Source organism: Oncorhynchus keta, unplaced genomic scaffold (genome assembly GCF_023373465.1).
Source record: "Oncorhynchus keta strain PuntledgeMale-10-30-2019 unplaced genomic scaffold, Oket_V2 Un_contig_1353_pilon_pilon, whole genome shotgun sequence".
In the NCBI taxonomy this organism is placed as follows: Eukaryota; Metazoa; Chordata; class Actinopteri; order Salmoniformes; family Salmonidae; genus Oncorhynchus; species Oncorhynchus keta.
Window position 1 is genome coordinate 20,380 of NW_026278261.1, and position 22,443 is coordinate 42,822.

At 42.5% G+C, this 22,443-nt stretch overlaps 1 protein-coding gene, 1 long non-coding RNA gene and 1 pseudogene across 5 annotated transcripts in view; 1 reads left to right on the top strand and 2 right to left on the bottom strand.

The window, feature by feature from the left end:
* The window catches only part of LOC127918174 (uncharacterized), a 37,626-nt gene extending 20,373 nt beyond the window's left edge, over positions 1–17,253 (bottom strand). The window contains exons 1-5 of one of the 3 annotated variants that reach the window (XM_052501449.1): positions 17,122–17,253; positions 16,352–16,471; positions 16,021–16,188; positions 15,390–15,494; positions 15,074–15,180 (exon numbers count right to left, since the gene is read on the bottom strand). In XM_052501449.1, the coding sequence (XP_052357409.1) occupies positions 15,166–15,180; positions 15,390–15,494; positions 16,021–16,188; positions 16,352–16,471; positions 17,122–17,217 (504 nt within the window). In that variant the 5' untranslated portion in view covers positions 17,218–17,253 and the 3' untranslated portion in view covers positions 15,074–15,165. Of the gene's footprint in view, positions 1–15,027; positions 15,181–15,368; positions 15,495–16,020; positions 16,319–16,351; positions 16,472–16,516; positions 16,680–17,121 lie in introns of those variants that run through there. The other 2 variants (XM_052501448.1, XR_008099306.1) reach the window with 2 other exon arrangements.
* On the top strand, positions 323–15,017 carry LOC127918175 (cytochrome P450 3A27-like; annotated as a pseudogene).
* LOC127918176 (uncharacterized) lies at positions 9,977–12,856 on the bottom strand. 2 transcript variants are annotated; one of them, XR_008099308.1, is made up of 4 exons: positions 12,791–12,856; positions 11,350–11,393; positions 10,635–10,955; positions 9,977–10,076 (listed from the first exon to the last, which is right to left on the bottom strand). It is a non-coding gene; the product is annotated as an uncharacterized LOC127918176 (long non-coding RNA). The 2 variants fall into 2 exon arrangements; XR_008099307.1 differs by having other exon boundaries at positions 10,006–10,130; positions 10,618–10,955.
* Positions 17,254–22,443: the final 5,190 nt, after the last annotated feature.

Genomic DNA, 22,443 nt, shown 5'->3' on the forward strand with positions numbered 1-22,443 from the left:
TCTTCACATTTCATGGACCCAAGATCCAGAGGTAACGCTGTACAGTGCAATAGAAGTCTGCCCCAATGCAATTCTAATACAGCCACAGTGGGACTTCAACTATTGTTTGTGTGTCAAATGAACTACTTACTGTCTTTAGTTTAATTCATATAACAACATTCAAACCCTGTTTAGCATTATCTAATCCAAATATGGCATTATATCCACTATTTGAGTATTTTTGCATCCATTTCAATATTGGACCCTTATTTTGAAGGCGAACTGCAAATTCCATTGTGGCTCATCCTTATTGTAGCGAGCATCACACAGGTGTTTTTCCGACGAGATACAATAACAACTTGTGGCTCATCCTTATTGTAGCGAGCATCACACAGGTGCTTTTCCGACGAGATACAATATCAACTTGTTAACAACAACTTGCACGGCCTCTAACAGAGTACGGAGAAGAGCAGCGGTCGGTATTCGAGATCTGCCGCGTCGCAGAAGAACCACACTCGAACCGGACAGAAAGAACAACTCTGAAATCTGTCAGACCATCGGAGAAGTGAACTTGAACGAGCCTGAGAGGAAACGGAGCCTTTGTTTTCAGAAGCAGCAGGGAGCCGAACCGGAGGAAAAGATGATGAGTTTTCTGCCATACTTCTCCGCTGAGACCTGGACCCTCCTGTCCCTCCTCATCACCCTCATTGTAGTGTAAGGACTTACATCACATCAAATGTTATTTGTCACATTTATCATAGTTAACCGGTGTAGACTAACAGTGAAATGCTTAGTTAGGGGTCCATTTCCAACAATGCAAGATGTGATATATATTGTATAATTCTCAAGAACATACTGATAGTTAACGTGTGCGTGCGTGCGTGTGTGCGTGTGTGCGCGCGTGCGTGCGTGTGTGTGTGTGTGTGTGTGTACAGGTACGGGTACTGGCCCTATGGTGTATTCACTAAGATGGGTATCCCTGGTCCCAAACCCCTACCTTACTTTGGCACAATGATGGAGTATAAAAAGGTTAGTACACATTCAGAATAAACATCTCTCTCATATTTTAAACAATAGTGTTATTTCCCCCCCATGTAAAACAATACATTGAGAAGGAAAAAGAGGACGAGCCGGTTGTTTTAACAATAGATAAATACAAGGTAATATGAGACTTGATCAGTTTAGAAGTTGTATTATTGACCCTGGGGGACCATATAAAATAACAAACCCTCCTCAACTCTCACCTGTTTCAGGTGTGTTCTCTGTTCAAGTGTAAGACAAACCTACATGACCTCCAAGGGCATGCCCAGGCATGAATCAGCTGTTTCTCTCTTCTCTCTGTCTCTCTGCAGGGCTTCACTAACTTTGACACAGAGTGCTTTCAGAAGTACGGGAGAATCTGGGGGTGAGTTCAGTCGACTGTACCATACTAGGATGACTCACAACTGTACTATGTATGCTCTTTCCTCAATTCATTCATTTACTAGTTTTACCTGTCCAACATTACCCCAAACTCAGTACCGTAATCTGATTACATTCAGTTACTAGTTTACCTGTCCAACATTACCCCAAACTCAGTACCGTAATCTGATTACATTCAGTTACTAGTTTACCTGTCCAACATTACCCCAAACTCAGTACCGTAATCTGATTACATTCAGTTACTAGTTTACCTGTCCAACATTACCCCAAACTCAGTACCGTAATCTGATTACATTCAGTTACTAGTTTACCTGTCCAACATTACCCCAAACTCAGTACCGTAATCTGATTACATTCAGTTACTAGTTTACCTGTCCAACATTACCCCAAACTCAGTACCGTAATCTGATTACATTCAGTTACTAGTTTTACCTGTCCAACATTACCCCAAACTCAGTACTGTAATCTGATTACATTCAGTTACTAGTTTACCTGTCCAACATTACCCCAAACTCAGTACCGTAATCTGATTACATTCAGTTACTAGTTTACCTGTCCAACATTACCCCAAACTCAGTACTGTAATCTGATTACATTCAGTTACTAGTTTACCTGTCCAACATTACCCCAAACTCAGTACTGTAATCTGATTACATTCAGTTACTAGTTTACCTGTCCTACATTACCCCAAACTCAGTACCGTAATCTGATTACATTCAGTTACTAGTTTTACCTGTCCAACATTACCCCAAACTCAGTACCGTAATCTGATTACATTCAGTTACTAGTTTACCTGTCCAACATTACCCCAAACTCAGTACCGTAATCTGATTACATTCAGTTACTAGTTTACCTGTCCTACATTACCCCAAACTCAGTACCGTAATCTGATTACATTCAGTTACTAGTTTACCTGTCCAACATTACCCCAAACTCAGTACCGTAATCTGATTACATTCAGTTACTAGTTTACCTGTCCAACATTACCCCAAACTCAGTACCGTAATCTGATTACATTCAGTTACTAGTTTACCTGTCCAACATTACCCCAAACTCAGTACCGTAATCTGATTACATTCAGTTACTAGTTTACCTGTCCAACATTACCCCAAACTCAGTACCGTAATCTGATTACATTCAGTTACTAGTTTACCTGTCCAACATTACCCCAAACTCAGTACTGTAATCTGATTACATTCAGTTACTAGTTTACCTGTCCTACATTACCCCAAACTCAGTACCGTAATCTGATTACATTCAGTTACTAGTCTTACCTGTCCAACATTACCCCAAACTCAGTACTGTAATCTGATTACATTCAGTTACTAGTTTACCTGTCCTACATTACCCCAAACTCAGTACCGTAATCTGATTACATTCAGTTACTAGTCTTACCTGTCCAACATTACCCCAAACTCAGTACTGTAATCTGATTACATTCAGTTACTAGTTTACCTGTCCAACATTACCCCAAACTCAGTACTGTAATCTGATTACATTCAGTTACTAGTTTAAATGTCCAACATTACCCCAAACTCAGTACTGTAATCTGATTACATTCAGTTACTAGTTGGCTGCTGCAGGTGTGTTCATTCCTCTGTGAAGGATCTATGATGGGAGGCAGTCTGTACCATAAGGTGTGTATATAGTGGTTAAAGCCAGGTGTGTTTCTCCTCTGTGAAGGATCTATGATGGGAGGCAGTCTGTACCATGTAGGTGTGTATATATAGTGGTTAAAGCCAGGTGTGTTTCTCCTCTGTGAAGGATCTATGATGGGAGGCAGTCTGTACCATGTAGGTGTGTATATATAGTGGTTAAAGCCAGGTGTGTTTCTCCTCTGTGAAGGATCTATGATGGGAGGCAGTCTGTACCATGTAGGTGTGTATATCTAGTGGTTAAAGCCAGGTGTGTTTCTCCTCTATGAAGGATCTATGATGGGAGGCAGTCTGTACCATGTAGGTGTGTATATATAGTGGTTAAAGCCAGGTGTGTTTCTCCTCTATGAAGGATCTATGATGGGAGGCAGTCTGTACCATGTAGGTGTGTATATATAGTGGTTAAAGCCAGGTGTGTTTCTCCTCTGTGAAGGATCTATGATGGGAGGCAGTCTGTACCATGTAGGTGTGTATATCTAGTGGTTAAAGCCAGGTGTGTTTCTCCTCTGTGAAGGATCTATGATGGGAGGCAGCCTGTTTTGTGTATCATGGACAAAAGCATTATCAAGACCGTCCTGATTAAAGAGTGTTACAACATCTTCACCAACCGCAGGGTGAGACAAACACACACACACACACACACACACACATACACACACACACACACATACACACACACACACACACATATCCCCTAATAATAATCGGAATACTAATAATCCTAACATTATGACTGATATTATTAATACATTATTTGTAGCATTCATTATTCATACATTTTAAAGTAGGGTGAATATTATGTAAATACGGTTATCAATATTCAATCATATAATTAACAGGTGTTATCATTATAACTGACCTCCATGTTTTAGAACTTCCATCTGAATGGTGAGATGTTTGATTCGTTGTTCGTTGCCGAGGACGATACATGGAGGCGGATCCGCAGTGTCCTCTCACCTTCCTTTACCTCTGGACGACTGAAAGAGGTAGAACCATCCCTCCATCTCTCCCTTTCTATGTTTTATCAACTTGTTATAAACTCATTATAGCTTGTTATAAACTCATTATAAATTTTATCAACTTGTTATAAACTGTATAAACTCATTATAACTTGTTATAAACTCTTTATTAACTCATTATAGCTTGTTATAAACTCTATAAACTCATTATAGCTTGTTATAAACTCTATAAACTCATTATAGCTTGTTATAAACTCTATAAACTCATTATAGCTTGTTATAAACACTTAATTAACTCATTATAGCTTGTTATAAACTCATTATCGCTTGTTATAAACTCAAACCTAAATCAAATAAAATTGTATTAGTCACAAACACATATTTAGCAGTTATGGGTGTAGTGAAATGTTTCTGTTCCTGGCTCCTACAGTACAGTAATTTCTAACAAGACACAACAAAACACACAAGTCTTAAAGTAAAATAATGGAATTAAGAAATATATAAATATTAGGATGAGCAATGTCGAAGTCTGGAGTATAAAAATATAAATATAAGTATATATTTTTAAAATTGATTTTACCTTTATTTAACTAGGCAAGTCAGTTATGAACAAATTCTTATTTACAATGACGGCGTAGGAACAGTGGGTTAACTGGTCTAGGAACAGTGGGTTAACTGGTCTAGGAACAGTGGGTTAACTGGTCTAGGAACAGTGGGTTAACTGGTCTAGGAACAGTAGGTTAACTGGTCTAGGAACAGTGGGTTAACTGGTCTAGGAACAGTGGGTTAACTGGTCTAGGAACAGTGGGTTAACTGGTCTAGGAACAGTGGGTTAACTGGTCTAGGGACAGTGGGTTAACTGGTCTAGGAACAGTGGGTTAACTGGTCTAGGAACAGTGGGTTAACTGGTCTAGGAACAGTGGGTTAACTGGTCTAGGGACAGTGGGTTAACTGGTCTAGGGACAGTGGGTTAACTGGTCTAGGAACAGTGGGTTAACTGGTCTAGGAACAGTGGGTTAACTGGTCTAGGAACAGTGGGTTAACTGGTCTAGGGACAGTGGGTTAACTGGTCTAGGAACAGTGGGTTAACTGGTCTAGGAACAGTGGGTTAACTGGTCTAGGAACAGTGGGTTAACTGGTCTAGGAACAGTGGGTTAACTGGTCTAGGAACAGTGGGTTAACTGGTCTAGGAACAGTGGGTTAACTGGTCTAGGAACAGTGGGTTAACTGGTCTAGGAACAGTGGGTTAACTGGTCTAGGAACAGTGGGTTAACTGGTCTAGGGACAGTGGGTTAACTGGTCTAGGAACAGTGGGTTAACTGGTCTAGGAACAGTGGGTTAACTGGTCTAGGAACAGTGGGTTAACTGGTCTAGGGACAGTGGGTTAACTGGTCTAGGAACAGTGGGTTAACTGGTCTAGGAACAGTGGGTTAACTGGTCTAGGAACAGTGGGTTAACTGGTCTAGGAACAGTGGGTTAACTGGTCTAGGGACAGTGGGTTAACTGGTCTAGGAACAGTGGGTTAACTGGTCTAGGAACAGTGGGTTAACTGGTCTAGGAACAGTGGGTTAACTGGTCTAGGAACAGTGGGTTAACTGGTCTAGGAACAGTGGGTTAACTGTCTTGTTTTTAGTGGCAGAACAACTGATTTGTACCTTGTCAGCTCGGGGATTCGATCTAGCAACCTTCCGGTTACTAGTCCAACGTCCTAACCACTAGGTTACCTGCCTCCACTAATGTGATGTGATGTATAGACATCATGTACATTATGTTGATAGAATATATAGCCACTAGGTTACCCTCCTCCACTAATGTGATGTGATGTATAGACATCATGTACATTATGTTGATAGAATATATAGCCACTAGGTTACCCTCCTCCCCTAATGTGATGTGATGTATAGACATCATGTACATTATGTTGATAGAATATATAGCCACTAGGTTACCCTCCTCCCCTAATGTGATGGGATGTATAGACATCATGTACATTATGTTGATAGAATATATAGCCACTAGGTTACCCTCCTCCCCTAATGTGATGGGATGTATAGACATTATGGACATTATGTTGATAGAATATATAGCACATCTGTACAATACATGGATAGAATTGTATACAGTTGAAGTTGGAAGTTTACATGCACTTAGGTTGGAGTCATGAACATCTCTGGGGGACGTGGGATGGTTGACGATGATAGAGATGGTAGAGATGACCAACATCCAGTGAAATTGAAACATACAAGTTTTATACATCGGTTTAAAGATGAACTTCTTGTTAATCCAACCACTGTGTCAGATTTCAAAAAAGGCTTTGCGGCGAAAGCAAACCATGCAATTATCTGAGGACAGCGCCAAATGAAACAAACACATGACAATCATCAAACCAGCATTCATTACATTAAAAATCCCACTTCCTGGATTCTCTGGTTTTCACCTGCCATATCAGTTATTTTATACTCACAGACATTAGGTTTTGGAAACTTTAACGTGTTTTCTATCCAAATCTACCAATTATATGCTTGCTTCTGTGCCTGAGTAACAGGCAGTTTACTTTGGCCTCGCTTTGCATGCGGATCTCAAAGTACTGCCCCCCCAGTGAAGTTAAAACTAGTTTTTCAACCACTCTACAAATTTCTTGTTCACGGACTATAGTTTTCTCAAGTCGGTTAGGACATCTACTTTGTGCATGACACAAGTAATTTTTCCAACAATTGTTTCCAACAGACAGATTATTTCACTTATAACCCCATGTTAAACATGGTAAACTCAAACACCATGGGACCACGCAGCCTTCATACCGCTCAGGATGGAGACACGTGTTCTGTCTCCTAGAGATGAACACAATTTGGTGCAAATCAAGCCTAGAACAACAGCTAAGGACCTTGTGAAGATGCTGGAGGAAACAGGTGCAAAAGTATCTATATCCACAGTAAAATGTGTCCTAAATCAACATATCCTGAAAGGCAGCTCTGCAAGGAAGAAGCCACTGCTCCAAAACCGCCCAGTTTGCAACTGCACATGGGGACAAAGGTTGTACTTTTAGAGAAATATCCTCTGGTCTGATTAAACAAAAATTAGAACTGTTTGGCCATAATGACAATCATTATGTTTGAAGGAAAAAGGGGGAGGCTTGCAAGCCGAAGAACACCATCCCAACTGTGAAGCACGGGGGTGGCAGTATCATGTTGTGGAGGTGCTTTGCTGCATGAGGGACTGGTGCACTTCACAAAATAGATGGCATCATGAGGAACAAACATTATGTGGATATATTGAAGCAACCTCTCAAGACATCGATCAGAAAGTTAATGCTTGGTCGCAAATGGGTCTTCCAAATGGACAATGACCCCAAGCATACTTCCAGAGTTGTTTCTGACCCACTGGGAATGTATGAAAGAAATAAAAGCTGAAATAAATAATTATCTCTACTATTATTGTTACATTTCACATTCTTAAAATGAAGTGGTGATCCTAACTGACCTAAGACAGGGAATTTTTACTTGGATTAAATGTCAGGAATTGTGAAAAACTGAGTTTAAATGTATATACAGCAATAGCCTTGACTAGAAACAGTATATACAGTGCATTCGGAAAGTATTCACTCTCACTCTCTCTCTGTCTCAAATCTTGCTGCTGTGATGGCACACTGTGGTATTTCACACAGTAGATCAAAATCGGGCTTGTTTTCAAATTCTTTGTGTATCTGTGTAATCTAAGGGAAATATGTGTCTCTAATATGGTCATATATTGTGCAGGAGCTTAGGAAGTGCAGCTCAGTTTCCACCTCATTTTGTGGGCAGTGAGCACATAGCCTGTCTTCTCTTGAGAGGCAGGTCTGCCTACGGCGGCCTTTCTCAATAGCAAGGCTATGCTCACTGAGTCTGTACATAGTCAAAGCCATCCTTAAGTTTGGGGCAGTTCACAGTGGTCAGGTATTCTGCCACTGTGTAGTCTCTGTTTAGGGCCAAATAGCATTCTAGTTTGCTCTGTTTTTTATTAATTCTTTCCATCTCTCTCTCTCTCTCTCTCTACCTCATTCTCTCTCTCTCTCTACCTCATTCTCTCTCTCTCTCTCTCTCTGTCTCTACCTCTCTACCTCTCTACCTCCACCCACTCTCTCTCTTTCTCTCTCTACCTCTCTACCTCCACCCTCTGTCTCTCTACCTCTCTCTCTCTACCTCCACCCTCTCTCTCTCTCTCTCTCTCTCTCTCTCTCTCTCTCTCTCTCTCTATACATATAGATGTTTGGTATCATGAAACAGCACTCTGCTAACCTGCTGAACGGAATGAAGAAGCAGGCAGATAAAGACCAGACCATTGAAGTGAAGGAGTGAGCCCTGATTCCTAACCTCTGGCTATTCACCTTGTGCCACTTGAGATCCTGGTTCGTGTCCAGGCTCTGTCGTAGCCGCAAGCCATGAGACTGCAGAACAATTAATCAAATTGCCACCCAAACTGTTTACATATTTCTTACTTCAGTTTATTTAGTAAATATTTTCTTAACTCTCTTCTTGAACTGCATTCTTGGTTAACTTAAGGGCTTGTAAGCACAGTTAGGTTGTAATTTGTAATTTCACAGTTAGGTTGTAATTTGTAATTTCAATATTCGGCGCATGTGACAAATACATTTGATTTCATTTAGTTGTGTGGTTGTGGTCAGTAGTTGTGGTCAGTAGTTGTGTGGTCAGTAGTTGTGGTCAGTAGTTGTGTGGTCAGTAGTTGTGGTCAGTAGTTGTGTGGTCAGTAGTTGTGGTCAGTAGTTGTGTGGTCAGTAGTTGTGTAGTTGTGGTCAGTAGTTGTGGTCAGTAGTTGTGTGGTCAGTAGCTTTGTGGTGTGTAATTGTGGTTGTGTTCCAGGTTCTTTGGGCCCTACAGTATGGACGTGGTCACCAGCACAGCTTTCAGTGTGGACATTGACTCTCTGAACAACCCTTCAGACCCCTTTGTCTCCAACGTCAAGAAGATGCTCAAGTTTGACCTGTTCAACCCACTGTTGCTACTAATCTGTGAGACTGTATACGTACATACACACACAGACACAAATTTGTAATTTTTAATCACATGAAGATGTTTACCTTTCTATAAAACTTTCCTCTCCACCTCTCCTCATCTCCTCTCCTCTCCCGACCTCTACTCCCCTCCTCTTCTCCTCTCTGGTCCTCCACTCCTCTCCTTCTCTCCTCTCCCCTCTTCTCCTCTCCTCTTCTCCTCTTCTCCTCTCCTGTCCTCCACTCCTCCCCTCATATCCTCTCCTGTCCTCCCCTCCTCCTCCACTCCCCTCCTCTCCTCCTCCTCTCCTTCTCTTCTCCTACTCTCCTCTTCTCATCTCCTCTCCCCTCCTCCTCCCCTCCTCCTCCCCTCCTCTCCTCTTCTCCTCCCCTTCTCCTCTCCCCTCCTCCTCTTCTCCACTCCTGTCCTCCTCTCCTCTCCTCATCTACTCTCCTGTCCTCCCCTCCTCCCCTCCTCTCCTCCTCTCCCCTCCTCTCCTCTCCTCTCCTCATCTACTCTCCTCCCCTCCTCTCCTCTCCTTCTCCAGCTTTGTTTCCCTTCACTGGTCCGATCTTGGAGAAGATGAAGTTTTCTTTCGTCCCAACTGCGGTGTTCAACTTCTTTTACGCCTCGCTGGCTAAGATCAAATCTGGACGTGACTCTGGGAACTCAACTGTAAACATGTTTTGTAACTAGTGATGGGGACCAATATGGAATGTCTATATCGATATCATGTTGGAATTTAAAAAGACTATTATTGCGACCCAAAAATCTACAGTCATATTAGAATCTGTTTGTGTTGGTTGTGATTGGACCAGATCAATTGGAATCTGTTTGTGTTGGTTGTGATTGGACCAGATCAATTGGAATCTGTTTGTGTTGGTTGTGATTGGACCAGATCAATTAGAATATGTGTGTGTTGGTTGTGATTGGACGAATTTGAGCGAATTTCATTCTGTTCTCAGAGTCGGGTGGATTTCTTACAGCTGATGATCGACTCCCAGAAAGGCAGCGACACAAAGACAGGAGAGGAACAGACTAAAGGTACCTGGCGAACAAACACCTGGAAACTACTGTTACAAACACACACCTGTAAACTACTGTTACAAACACACACCTGGAAACTACTGTTACAAACACACACCTGGAAACTACTGTTACAAACACACACCTGGAAACTACTGTTACAAACACACACCTGTAAACTACTGTTACAAACACACACCTGTTACAAACACACACCTGTTACAAACACACACCTGTAAACTACTGTTACAAACACACACCTGTAATCTACTGTTACAAACACACACCTGTTACAAACACACACCTGTAAACTACTGTTACAAACACACACCTGGAAACTACTGTTACAACCACACACCTGTTACAAACACACACCTGTTACAAACACACACCTGTAAATTACTGTTACAAACACACAACTGGAAACTACTGTTACAAACACACACCTGTTACAAACACACACCTGTAAACTACTGTTACAAACACACACCTGGAAACTACTGTTACAACCACACACCTGTTACAAACACACACCTGTAAACTACTGTTACAAACACACACCTGTAAACTACTGTTACAAACACACACCTGTTACAAACACACACCTGTTACAAACACACACCTGTAAACTACTGTTACAAACACACACCTGGAAACTACTGTTACAAACACACACCTGTTACAAACACACACCTGTAAACTACTGTTACAAACACACACCTGTAAACTACTGTTACAAACACACACCTGTAAACTACTGTTACAAACACACACCTGTAAACTACTGTTACAAACACACACCTGGAAACTACTGTTACAAACACACACCTGGAAACTACTGTTACAAACACACACCTGTATACTACTGTTACAAACACACACCTGTTACAAACACACACCTGTATACTACTGTTACAAACACACACCTGTTACAAACACACACCTGTATACTACTGTTACAAACACACACCTGTAAACTACTGTTACAACACACACCTGTAATCTACTGTTACAAACACACACCTGTAATCTACTGTTACAAACACACACCTGTATACTACTGTTACAAACACACACCTGTAAACTACTGTTACAAACACACACCTGTAATCTACTGTTACAAACACACACCTGTTAACTACTATTACAAACACACACCTGTAAACTACTGTTACAAACACACACCTGTAAACTACTGTTACAAACACACACCTGTAAACTACTGTTACAAACACACACCTGTTAACTACTGTTACAAACACACACCTGTTAACTACTGTTACAAACACACACCTGTTAACTACTGTTACAAACACACACCTGTTACAAACACACACCTGTAAACTACTGTTACAAACACACACCTGTAAACTACTGTTACAAACACACACCTGTTAACTACTGTTACAAACACACACCTGATACAAACACACACCTGTAAACTATGGTTACAAACACACACCTGATACAAAACACACACCTGTAAACTACTGTTACAAACACACACCTGGAAACTACTGTTACAAACACACACCTGTAACCTAATACAAACACACACCTGTAAACTACTATTACAAACACACACCTGGAAACTGCTGTTACAAACACACACCTGTAACCTATTACAAACACACACACCTGGAAACTGCTGTTACAAACACACACCTGTAAACTACTGTTGCAACACACACCTGGAAACTGCTGTTACAAACACACCTGTAACCTAATACAAACACACACCTGTAAACTACTATTACAAACACACACCTGGAAACTGCTGTTACAAACACACACCTGTAACCTATTACAAACACACACCTGAAACTGCTGTTACAAACACACACCTGTAAACTACTATTACAAACACACACCTGGAAACTGCTGTTACAAACACACACCTGTAACCTATTACAAAACACACACCTGGAAACTGCTGTTACAAACACACACCTGTAAACTACTGTTACAAAACACACACCTAATACAAACACACACCTGGAAACTACTGTTACAAACACACACCTGTTACAAACACACACCTGTAAACTGCTGTTACAAACACACACCTGTAAACTACTGTTACAAACACACACCTGTAAACTACTGTTACAAACACACACCTGGAAACTACTGTTACAAACACACACCTGTTACAAACACACACCTGGAAACTACTGTTACAAACACACACCTGTTCCAAACACACACCTGTAAACTACTGTTACAAACACACACCTGGAAACTACTGTTACAAACACACACCTGGAAACTACTGTTACAAACACACACCTGGAAACTACTGTTACAAACACACACCTGGAAACTACTGTTACAAACACACACCTGTTACAAACACACACCTGGAAACTACTGTTACAAACACACACCTGTTACAAACACACACCTGTAAACTGCTGTTACAAACACACACCTGGAAACTACTGTTACAAACACACACCTGGAAACTACTGTTACAAACACACACCTAATACAAACACACACCTGGAAACTACTGTTACAAACACACACCTGTTACAAACACACACCTGTAAACTGCTGTTACAAACACACACCTGTAAACTGCTGTTACAAACACACACCTGTAAACTACTGTTACAAACACACACCTGGAAACTACTGTTACAAACACACACCTGTTACAAACACACACCTGGATACTACTGTTACAAACACACACTGTAACCTACTGTTACAAAACACACACCTGTAAACCACTGTTACAAAACACACTGTTAGAAACCTGTTACAAACACACACCTGTTACAAACACACACCTGTAACCTACTGTTACAAACACACACCTGTAAACCACTGTTACAAACACACACCTGTAAACTACTGTTACAAAACACACCTGTAAACTACTGTTAAACACACACCTGTTACAAAACTACTGTTACAAACACACACCTGTAAACTACTGTTACAAACACACACCTGTTACAAACAACACTGTTACAAACACACACCTGGAAACTACTGTTACAAACACACACCTGTTACAAAACACACACCTGTTACAAACACACACCTGGAAACTACTGTTACAAACACACACCTGTTACAAACACACACCTGGAAACTACTGTTACAAACACACACCTGGAAACTACTGAAACTATTACAAACACACCTCTCTCTCTCTGTTACAAACACACACCTGTCTCAAAACTCACTGTTACGAGACCAGCAGCAGTACTATGACCTGGAAACTGGCAACCAACATGTTGACCAAACAGGAGGAGATAATACACACCTGTAACCCCCACCTACTGGAAGATTACTGTGTTCCCCAAAAGGTAACCCCCACACCTGTAAACTGCAGGAGGAGATAGATCTGTGTTCCCAACAAGGTAACCCCACCATGACCTGCAGGAGGAGATAGATACTGTTTTCCCCAACAAGGTAAAACTCAAAGGAGGAGATAGATCTCTCTCTCTCTCTCAACTCCTCTCACACCATCCAAACTGCAGGAGGAGATCTCTCTGTTCCTCAACAGGACTGACTGATCATGAGATCTTGTCTCAGGCCATCATCTTCATCCCCCACACCATGAGACCAGGAGCAGTACTATGAGTTTCCTGGCCTATAACCTAACCAACCATGACCAAACTGCAGGAGGAGATAGATACTGTTTTCCCAACAAGGTAACCCCACACCATGACCAAACTGCAGGAGGAGATAGATACTGTGTTTCCCCAACAAGGTAACCCACACCATGACCAAACTGCAGGAGGAGATAGATACTGTGTTCCCCAACAAGGTAACCCCACACCATGACCAAACTGCAGGAGGAGATAGATACTGTGTTCCCCAACAAGGTAACCCCACACCATGACCAAAGCAGGAGATAGATACTGTGTTCCCCAACAAGGTAACCCCCACACCATGACCAAACTGCAGGAGGAGATAGATACTGTGTTCCCCAACAAGGTAACCCCCCACACCATGACCAAACTGCAGGAGGAGATAGATACTGTGTTCCCCAACAAGGTAACCCCACACCATGACCAAACTGCAGGAGGAGATAGATTGTGAGGCAACCCCACACCATTGCAGGAGGTACTGATGTGTTATCCCTGTCAGATGGGGTGAGGTACTGATGTGTGTGTTTCCGGTGTCAGATGGGAGATAGATCCTGATGTGGGTGCCAGATGGGGTGAGGTACTGATGTGTGTGTATCCCCGGTGTCAGATGGGGTGAGGTACTGATGTGAGGTATCCCCAGTACTGATGGGTTGAGGTACTGATGTGTGTAACCCGGTGTCAGATGGGGTGAGGTACTGATGTGTATGCTCCAATCCAGATACGAAGCTCTGATGCAGATGGACTATTTGGACTGTGTGTTGAACGAGTCTCTGAGACTGTACCCCATCGCCCCGCGACTGGAGAGGGTCGCAAGAAGACGGTGGAGGTAACCACGTGCAGGCATCGTCATCCCCAAAGACTGCATTGTCCTGGTTCCCACGCCATCCCCAAAGGACCCTCCACCGTGACCCAGAGATCTGGTCTGACCCTGAGGAGTTCAAACCAGAGAGGTACTGGACCGCACCGTAACCACAATCTAACCATGACACAACCTTAACATAACCATAACACAACCTGAATACAACCACAGTACAACAATACCACAACCACAAATCAACTACAATACAATGTGTAATGTGTCTGCCCTCCCCCTGTCCAGGTTCAGTAAGGAGAACAAGGAGCCTATTGATCCGTACACGTACATGCCGTTTGGGGCGGGGCCCAGGAACTGTATCGGGATGCGCTTCGCCCTGATCATGATCAAACTGGCCATGGTCGAGATCCTCCAGAGTTTCACTTTCTCCGTCTGCGACGAGACCGAGGTGAGACTCTCACCTGAGCAGACAGAATATGACATCATCAAACATCAGTATCTGTTTCAGAATGGTCACTACCTGTTTTAACATGGTCACCACCTGTTTTAACATGGTCACCACCTGTTTTAACATGGTCACCACCTGTTTAACATGGTCACCACCTGTTTTAACATGGTCACCACCTGTTTTAACATGGTCACCACCTGTTTTAACATGGTCACCACCTGTTTTAACATGGTCACCACCTGTTTTAACATGGTCACCACCTGTTTTTACATGGTCACCACCTGTTTTAACATGGTCACCACCTGTTTAACATGGTCACCACCTGTTTTAACATGGTCACCACCTGTTTTAACATGATCACCACCTGTTTTAACATGGTTACCACCTGTTTTAACATGGTCACAACCTGTTTTAACATGGTCACCACCTGTTTTAACATGGTCACCACCTGTTTTAACATGATCACCACCTGTTTTAACATGGTTACCACCTGTTTTAACATGGTCACCACCTGTTTTAACATGGTCACCACCTGTTTTAACATGGTCACCACCTGTTTTAACATGGTCACCACCTGTTTTAACATGGTCACCACCTGTTTTAACATGGTCACCACCTGTTTAACATGGTCACCACCTGTTTTAACATGGTCAAACCTGTTTTATATGGATCTGTTTTAACATGGTCACACCTGTTTTAACATGGTCACCACCTGTTTTAACATGGTCAGCACCTGTTTTAACATGGACCTGTTTTAACATGGTCACCACCTGTTTTAACATGGACCTGTTTTAACATAGTCACCACCTGTTTTAACATGGACCTCACCACCTGTTTTAACATGGTCACCACCTGTTTTAACATGGACCTGTTTTAACATGGTCACCACCTGTTTTAACATGGTCACCACCTGTTTTAACATGGTCACCACCTGTTTTAACATGGTCAGCACATGGTCACACCTGTTTTAACATGGTCACCACCTGTTTAACATGGTCACCACCTGTTTTAACATGGTCACCACCTGTTTTTAACATGGACCTTTAACATGGTCACCACCTGTTTAACATGGTCACCACCTGTTTTAACATGGTCACCACCTGTTTTAACATGGTCAACACCTGTTTTAACATGGTCACCACCTGTTTTAACATGGTCACTACCTGTTTTAACATGGTCACCACCTGTTTTAACATGGTCACCACCTGTTTTAACATGGTCACCACCTGTTTTAACATGGTCACCACCTGTTTTAACATGGTCACCACCTGTTTTAACATGGTCACCACCTGTTTTAACATGGTCAGCACCTGTTTTAACATGGACCTGTTTTAACATGGTCAGCACCTGTTTTAACATGGTCAGCACCTGTTTTAACATGGTCACTACCTGTTTTAACATGGTCACCACCTATTTTAACATGGTCAGCACCTGTTTTAACATGGTCACTACCTGTTTTAACATGGTCACTACCTGTTTTAACATGGTCACCACCTGTTTTAACATGGTCACCACCTGTTTTAACATGGTCACCACCTGTTTAACATGGACCTGTTTTAACATGGTCACCACCTGTTTTAACATGGTCACCACCTGTTTTAACAACATGGTCACCACCTGTTTTAACATGGTCACCACCTGTTTTAACATGGTCACCACCTGTTTTAACATGGTCACCACCTGTTTTAACATGGTCACCACCTGTTTTAACATGGTCAGCACCTGCATGGTCACCACCTGTTTTAACATGGTCACCACCTGTTTTAACATGGTCACCACCTGTTTTAACATGGTTTTAACATGGTCACCACCTGTTTTAACATGGTCACCACCTGTTTTAACATGGTCACCACCTGTTTTAACATGGTCACCACCTGTTTTTAACATGGTCACCACCTGTTTTAACATGGTCACCACCTGTTTTAACATGGTCACCACCTGTTTTAACATGGTCACCACCTGTTTTAACATGGTCACCACCTGTTTTAACATGGTCACCACCTGTTTTTAACATGGTCACCACCTGTTTTAACATGGTCACCACCTGTTTTAACATGGTCACCACCTGTTTTAACATGGTCACCACCTGTTTCAACATGGTCACCACCTGTTTTAACATGGTCACCACCTGTTTTAACATGGTCACCACCTGTTTAACATGGTCACCACCTGTTTTAACATGGTTTTAACACCACCTGTTTTAACATGGTCACCTGTTTAACCTGTTTTAACATGGTCACCACCTGTTTTAACATGGTCACCACCTGTTTTAACATGGTCACCACCTGTTTTAACATGGTCACCACCTGTTTTAACATGGTCACCACCTGTTTAACATGGTCACCACCTGTTTAACATGGTCACCTGTTTTAACACCTGTTTTAACATGGTCAGCACCTGTTTTAACATGGTCACCACCTGTTTTAACATGGTCACCACCTGTTTAACATGGTCTGTTATTCTCTGTTTAACATAGACCACCTGTTTAACATGGTCAGATTGACATCCAGGGTTTAACCTGACCTGCCAAATGGTCTGTTACCAATCAAACATGACCTGGCTGGACCCCCATAGCAACACCCCTAGCAACACCACCGCTACCACTCTGAAGGGTCCAAAAATGTGACCGAATGCAGGAGCCCCCACCCTTCACCACCTGTTTTTAGAGCCCCACCCTACTCTAGAGCCCCCACCCTACTCTAGAGTCCCCCACCCTACCCTAGAGCACCCCACCCTGCTCTAAGAGCCCCCCACCCTACCCTAGAGCCCCCACCCTACCCTAGAGCACCCCACCCTACTCTAGAGCCCCCCTAGAGCCCCCACCCTACCCTAGAGCCCCACCCTACCCTAGAGCACCCCACCCCTACCCTAGAGCCCCCACCCTTCCCTAGAGCCCCCACCCTTCCCTAGAGCACCCACCCTACCCTAGAGCCCCCCACCCTTCCCCTAGAGCCCCCCACCCTTCCCTAGAGCCCCCACCCTACCCTAGAGCCCCCCACCCTACCCTAGAGCACCCCACCCCACCCTAGTGCCCCCACCCTACCCTAGAGCCCCTTGGTGTCCACCCTACCCTAGAGCACCCCACCCTACCCTAGAGCCCCCACCCTACCCTAGAGCGCCCCACCCCTTCCCTAGAGCCCCCTAGAGCCCCCACCCTACCCTAGAGCCCCCCTAGAGCCCCCACCCTACTCTAGAGCCCCCACCCCCCTAGAGCACCCCACCCTACCTAGAGCACCCTACCCTACCCGGGAGAACCCTACTATATACAGTGGGGCAAAAAAGTATTTAGTCAGCCACCAATTGTGCAAGTTCTCCCAATTAAAAGATGAGAGGCCTGTAATTTTCATCATAGGTACACTTCAACTATGACAGACAAAATTAGGAAAAATCAGAAAATCACATTGTAGGATTTTTAATGAATTTATTTGCAAATTATGGTGGAAAATAAGTATTTGATCACCTAGAAACAAGCAAGATTTCTGGCTCTCACAGACCTGTAACTTCTTCTTTAAGAGGCTCCTCTGTCCTCCACTCGTTACCTGTATTAATGGCACCTGTTTGAACTTGTTATCAGTATAAAATACACCTGTCCACAACCTCAATCAGTCACACACACACAATGAAATGTTCAGTTCAGTCAGTTCAATCAGAAATTAAATTTAAAATGGCACATAGCTGATAAAGCGCTGGGATTGAATCCTGGTCTCAGTCTCATGCTTGGTTTGAGTAGAACTCAGAAACCCATTTCCACCAGATAAAAGAGAGATAGTAATACTATGGATGCATTAGAGGTACATGTCTTGTTAAGTTAGACACCAGGGGTATTAAATCCATGGCATGATGTCATGTCTGGATCCTGCACACTACTGGCTGGTGGCTGGAATCCTCCTAGAATGTAGAACTCTAGCTGGTGTTCTCTAGAACTGTACTCTCATTCTGTTCCTCTGGGTGTTCTGCTGTCCAGTCATTCCAAAATAGAATCTTTACTGTCTGTTGAGATGATCCCTGCAGCTGCTTGGTTTTAACTTTAATCATCACAAACCAATAAAATCATCACACTAATGAACAAGGTCGTCTGTGTATTTTATTAGCATCCATAAGACAAAACATTATAGATGATCGTCTACTGTAGGCATGTTGGTTGATGCTCAGTGTTAAATTCTCATTTCTTCATCTCAACCAATCTCTTAAGAAAATTCACAAATCAACTTGATTGGACGCACACAACACAAGTTTACATACACTTCGGTTGGAGTCATTAAAACTAGTTTTTCAACCACTCCACAAATGTCTTGTTAACAAACTATAGTTTTGGCAAGTCGGTTAGGACATGTACTTTGTGCATGACACAAGTAATTTTTCCAACAATTGTTTACAGACAGATCATTTCACTGTATCACAATTCCAGTGGGTCAGAAGTTTACTGTGCCTTTAAACACATTGGAAAATTCCAGAAAATTATGTCATGGCTTTAGAAGCTTCTGATAGGCTAACTGACATCATTTGAGTAAATTGGTGGTGTACCTGTGGACGAATTTCAAGGCCTGCCTTCAAACTCAGTGCCTCTTTGCTTGACATCAAAGAAATCAGCCAAGACCTCAGAAAAAAACATTGTAGACCTCCACAAGTCTGGTTCATCCTTGGGAGCAATTTCCAAACACCTGAAGGTACCATGTTCATCTGTACAAACAATAGTACGCAAGTATAAACACCATGGGACCACTCAACCGTCATACCGCTCAGGAAGGAGACACGTTCTGTGTCCTAGAGATGAACGTACTTTGGTGCGAAAAGTGCAAATCAATCCCAGAACAACAGCAAAGTACCATGTGAAGATGCTGGAGGAAACAGGTACAAAAGTATCTAAATCCACAGTAAAACGAGTCCTATATCGACATAACCCAAAAGGCCGCTCTGCAAGGAAGAAGCCACTGCTCCAAAACCGCCATAAAAAAGCCAGACTACGGTTTGCAACTGCACATGGGGACAAAAGATTGTACTTTTTGGAGAAATGTCCTCAGGTCTGATGAAACAAAAATAGAACTGTTCGGCCATAATGACCATCATTATGTTTGGCGGAAAAGGGGGAGGCTTGCAAGCCAAAGAACACCATCCCAACCGTGAAGCACAGGGGTGGCAGCATCATGTTGTGGGGATGCTTTGCTGCAGGAGGGACTGGTGCACTTTACAAAATAGATGTGGGCATATTGAAGCAACATCTCAAGACATCAGTCACGAAGTTAAAGCTTCGTCGCAAATGGGTCTTCCAAATGGACAATGACCCCAAGCATACTTCCAAAGTTGTGACAAAATGGACAACAAAGTCAAGGTGTTGGAGTGGCCATCACAAAGCCCTGACCTCAATCCCATAGAAAATGTGTGGGCAGATCTGAAAAAGCATGTGCGAGTAAAGAAGGCCCTCAAACCTGACTCAGTTACACCAGCTCTGTCAGGAGGAATGGGCCAAAATTCACCCAACTTATTGTGGGAAGCTTGTGGAAGGCTACCCGAAACGTTTGACGCAAGTTAAACAATTTAAAGGCAATGCTACCGAATACTAATTGAGTGTATGTAAACTTCTGACCCACTGGGAATGTGATGAATGAAATACAAGCTGAAATAAATCATTCCCTCTACTATTATTCTGACATTTCACATTCTTAAAATGAAGTGGTGATTCTAACAGACATAAAACATGTTTACTAGGATTAATTGTCAGGAATTATGAAAAACTGAGTTTAAATGTATTTGGCTAAGGTGTATGTATCCTTCCCGACTTCAACTGTATATAAGGCTCAAATATTCATGTTTCAGGTGAGGTCTATGCACAGCAAGTCAATTAATTAATTAATTAACAGCTATTCTTGGAATATTTTTTAACGGTCTCCCAATTACATGGCTTTACTGTTTAATCCTAGTTTTCCCAACCTTGCAGATTTATTTCGGCTATACAGTTCCGGTCAAACGGCGAAAGGGACATTAATGCTCAGTTAGAGAACTGCTACAGACGGCTAAAGGGACATTAATGCTCAGTTAGAGAACTGCTACAAACGGCTAAAGGGACATTAATGCTCAGTGAGAGAACTGCTACGAACGGCTAAAGGGACATTAATGCTCAGTTAGAGAACTGCTACAAACGGCTAAAGGGACATTAATGCTCAGTTAGAGAACTGCTACAAACGGCTAAAGGGACATTAATGCTCAGTTAGAGAACTGCTACAAACGGCTAAAGGGACATTAATGCTCAGTTAGAGAACTGCTACAAACGGCTAAAGGGACATTAATGCTCAGTTAGAGAACTGCTACAAACGGCTAAAGGGACAATAATGCTCAGTTAGAGAACTCCTACAAACGGCTAAAGGGACATTAATGCTCAGTTAGAGAACTGCTACGAGCGGCTAAAGGGACATTAACAGTTAGAGAACTGCTACAAACGGCTAAAGGGACATTAATGCTCAGTTAGAGAACTGCTACAAACGGCTAAAGGGACATTAATGCTCAGTTAGAGAACTGCTACAAACGGCTAAAGGGACATTAATGCTCAGTTAGAGAACTGCTACAAAACGGCTAAAGGGACAATAATGCTCAGTTAGAGAACTCCTACAAACGGCTAAAGGGACATTAATGCTCAGTTAGAGAACTGCTACAAACGGCTAAAGGGACATTAATGCTCAGTTAGAGAACTGCTACAAACGGCTAAAGGGACATTAATGCTCAGTTAGAGAACTGCTACAAAAAGCGGCTAAAGGGACATTAATGCTCAGTTAGAGAACTGCTACAAACGGCTAAAGGGACATTAATGTTCAGTTAGAGAACTGCTACTAAAGGGACATTAACAGTTAGAGAACTGCTACAAAAAGGGACATTAATGCTCAGTTAGAGAACTGCTACAAACGGCTAAAGGGACATTAATGCTCAGTTAGAGAACTGCTACAAACGGCTAAAGGGACATTAATGCTCAGTTAGAGAACTGCTACAAATGGCTAAAGGGACATTAATGCTCCAGTTAGAGAACTGCTACAAACGGCTAAAGGGACATTAATGCTCAGTTAGAGAACTGCTACAAACGGCTAAAGGGACATTAATGCTCAGTTAGAGAACTGCTACAAACGGCTAAAGGGACATTAATGCTCAGTTAGAGAACTGCTACAAACGGCTAAAGGGACATTAATGCTCAGTTAGAGAACTGCTAAAAACGGCTAAGGGACAATAATGCTCAGTTAGAGAACTGCTACAAACGGCTAAAGGGACATTAATGCTCAGTTAGAGAACTGCTACAAACGGCTAAAGGGACATTAATGCTCAGTTAGAGAACTGCTACAAACGGCTAAAGGGACATTAATGCTCAGTTAGAGAACTGCTACAAACGGCAAAGGGACATTAATGCTCAGTTAGAGAACTGCTACGAATGGCTAAAGGGACATTAATGCTCAGTTAGAGAACTGCTACGACGGCTAAAGGGACATTAATGCTCAGTTAGAGAACTGCTACAAACGGCTAAAGGGACATTAATGCTCAGTTAGAGAACTGCTACAAACGGCTAA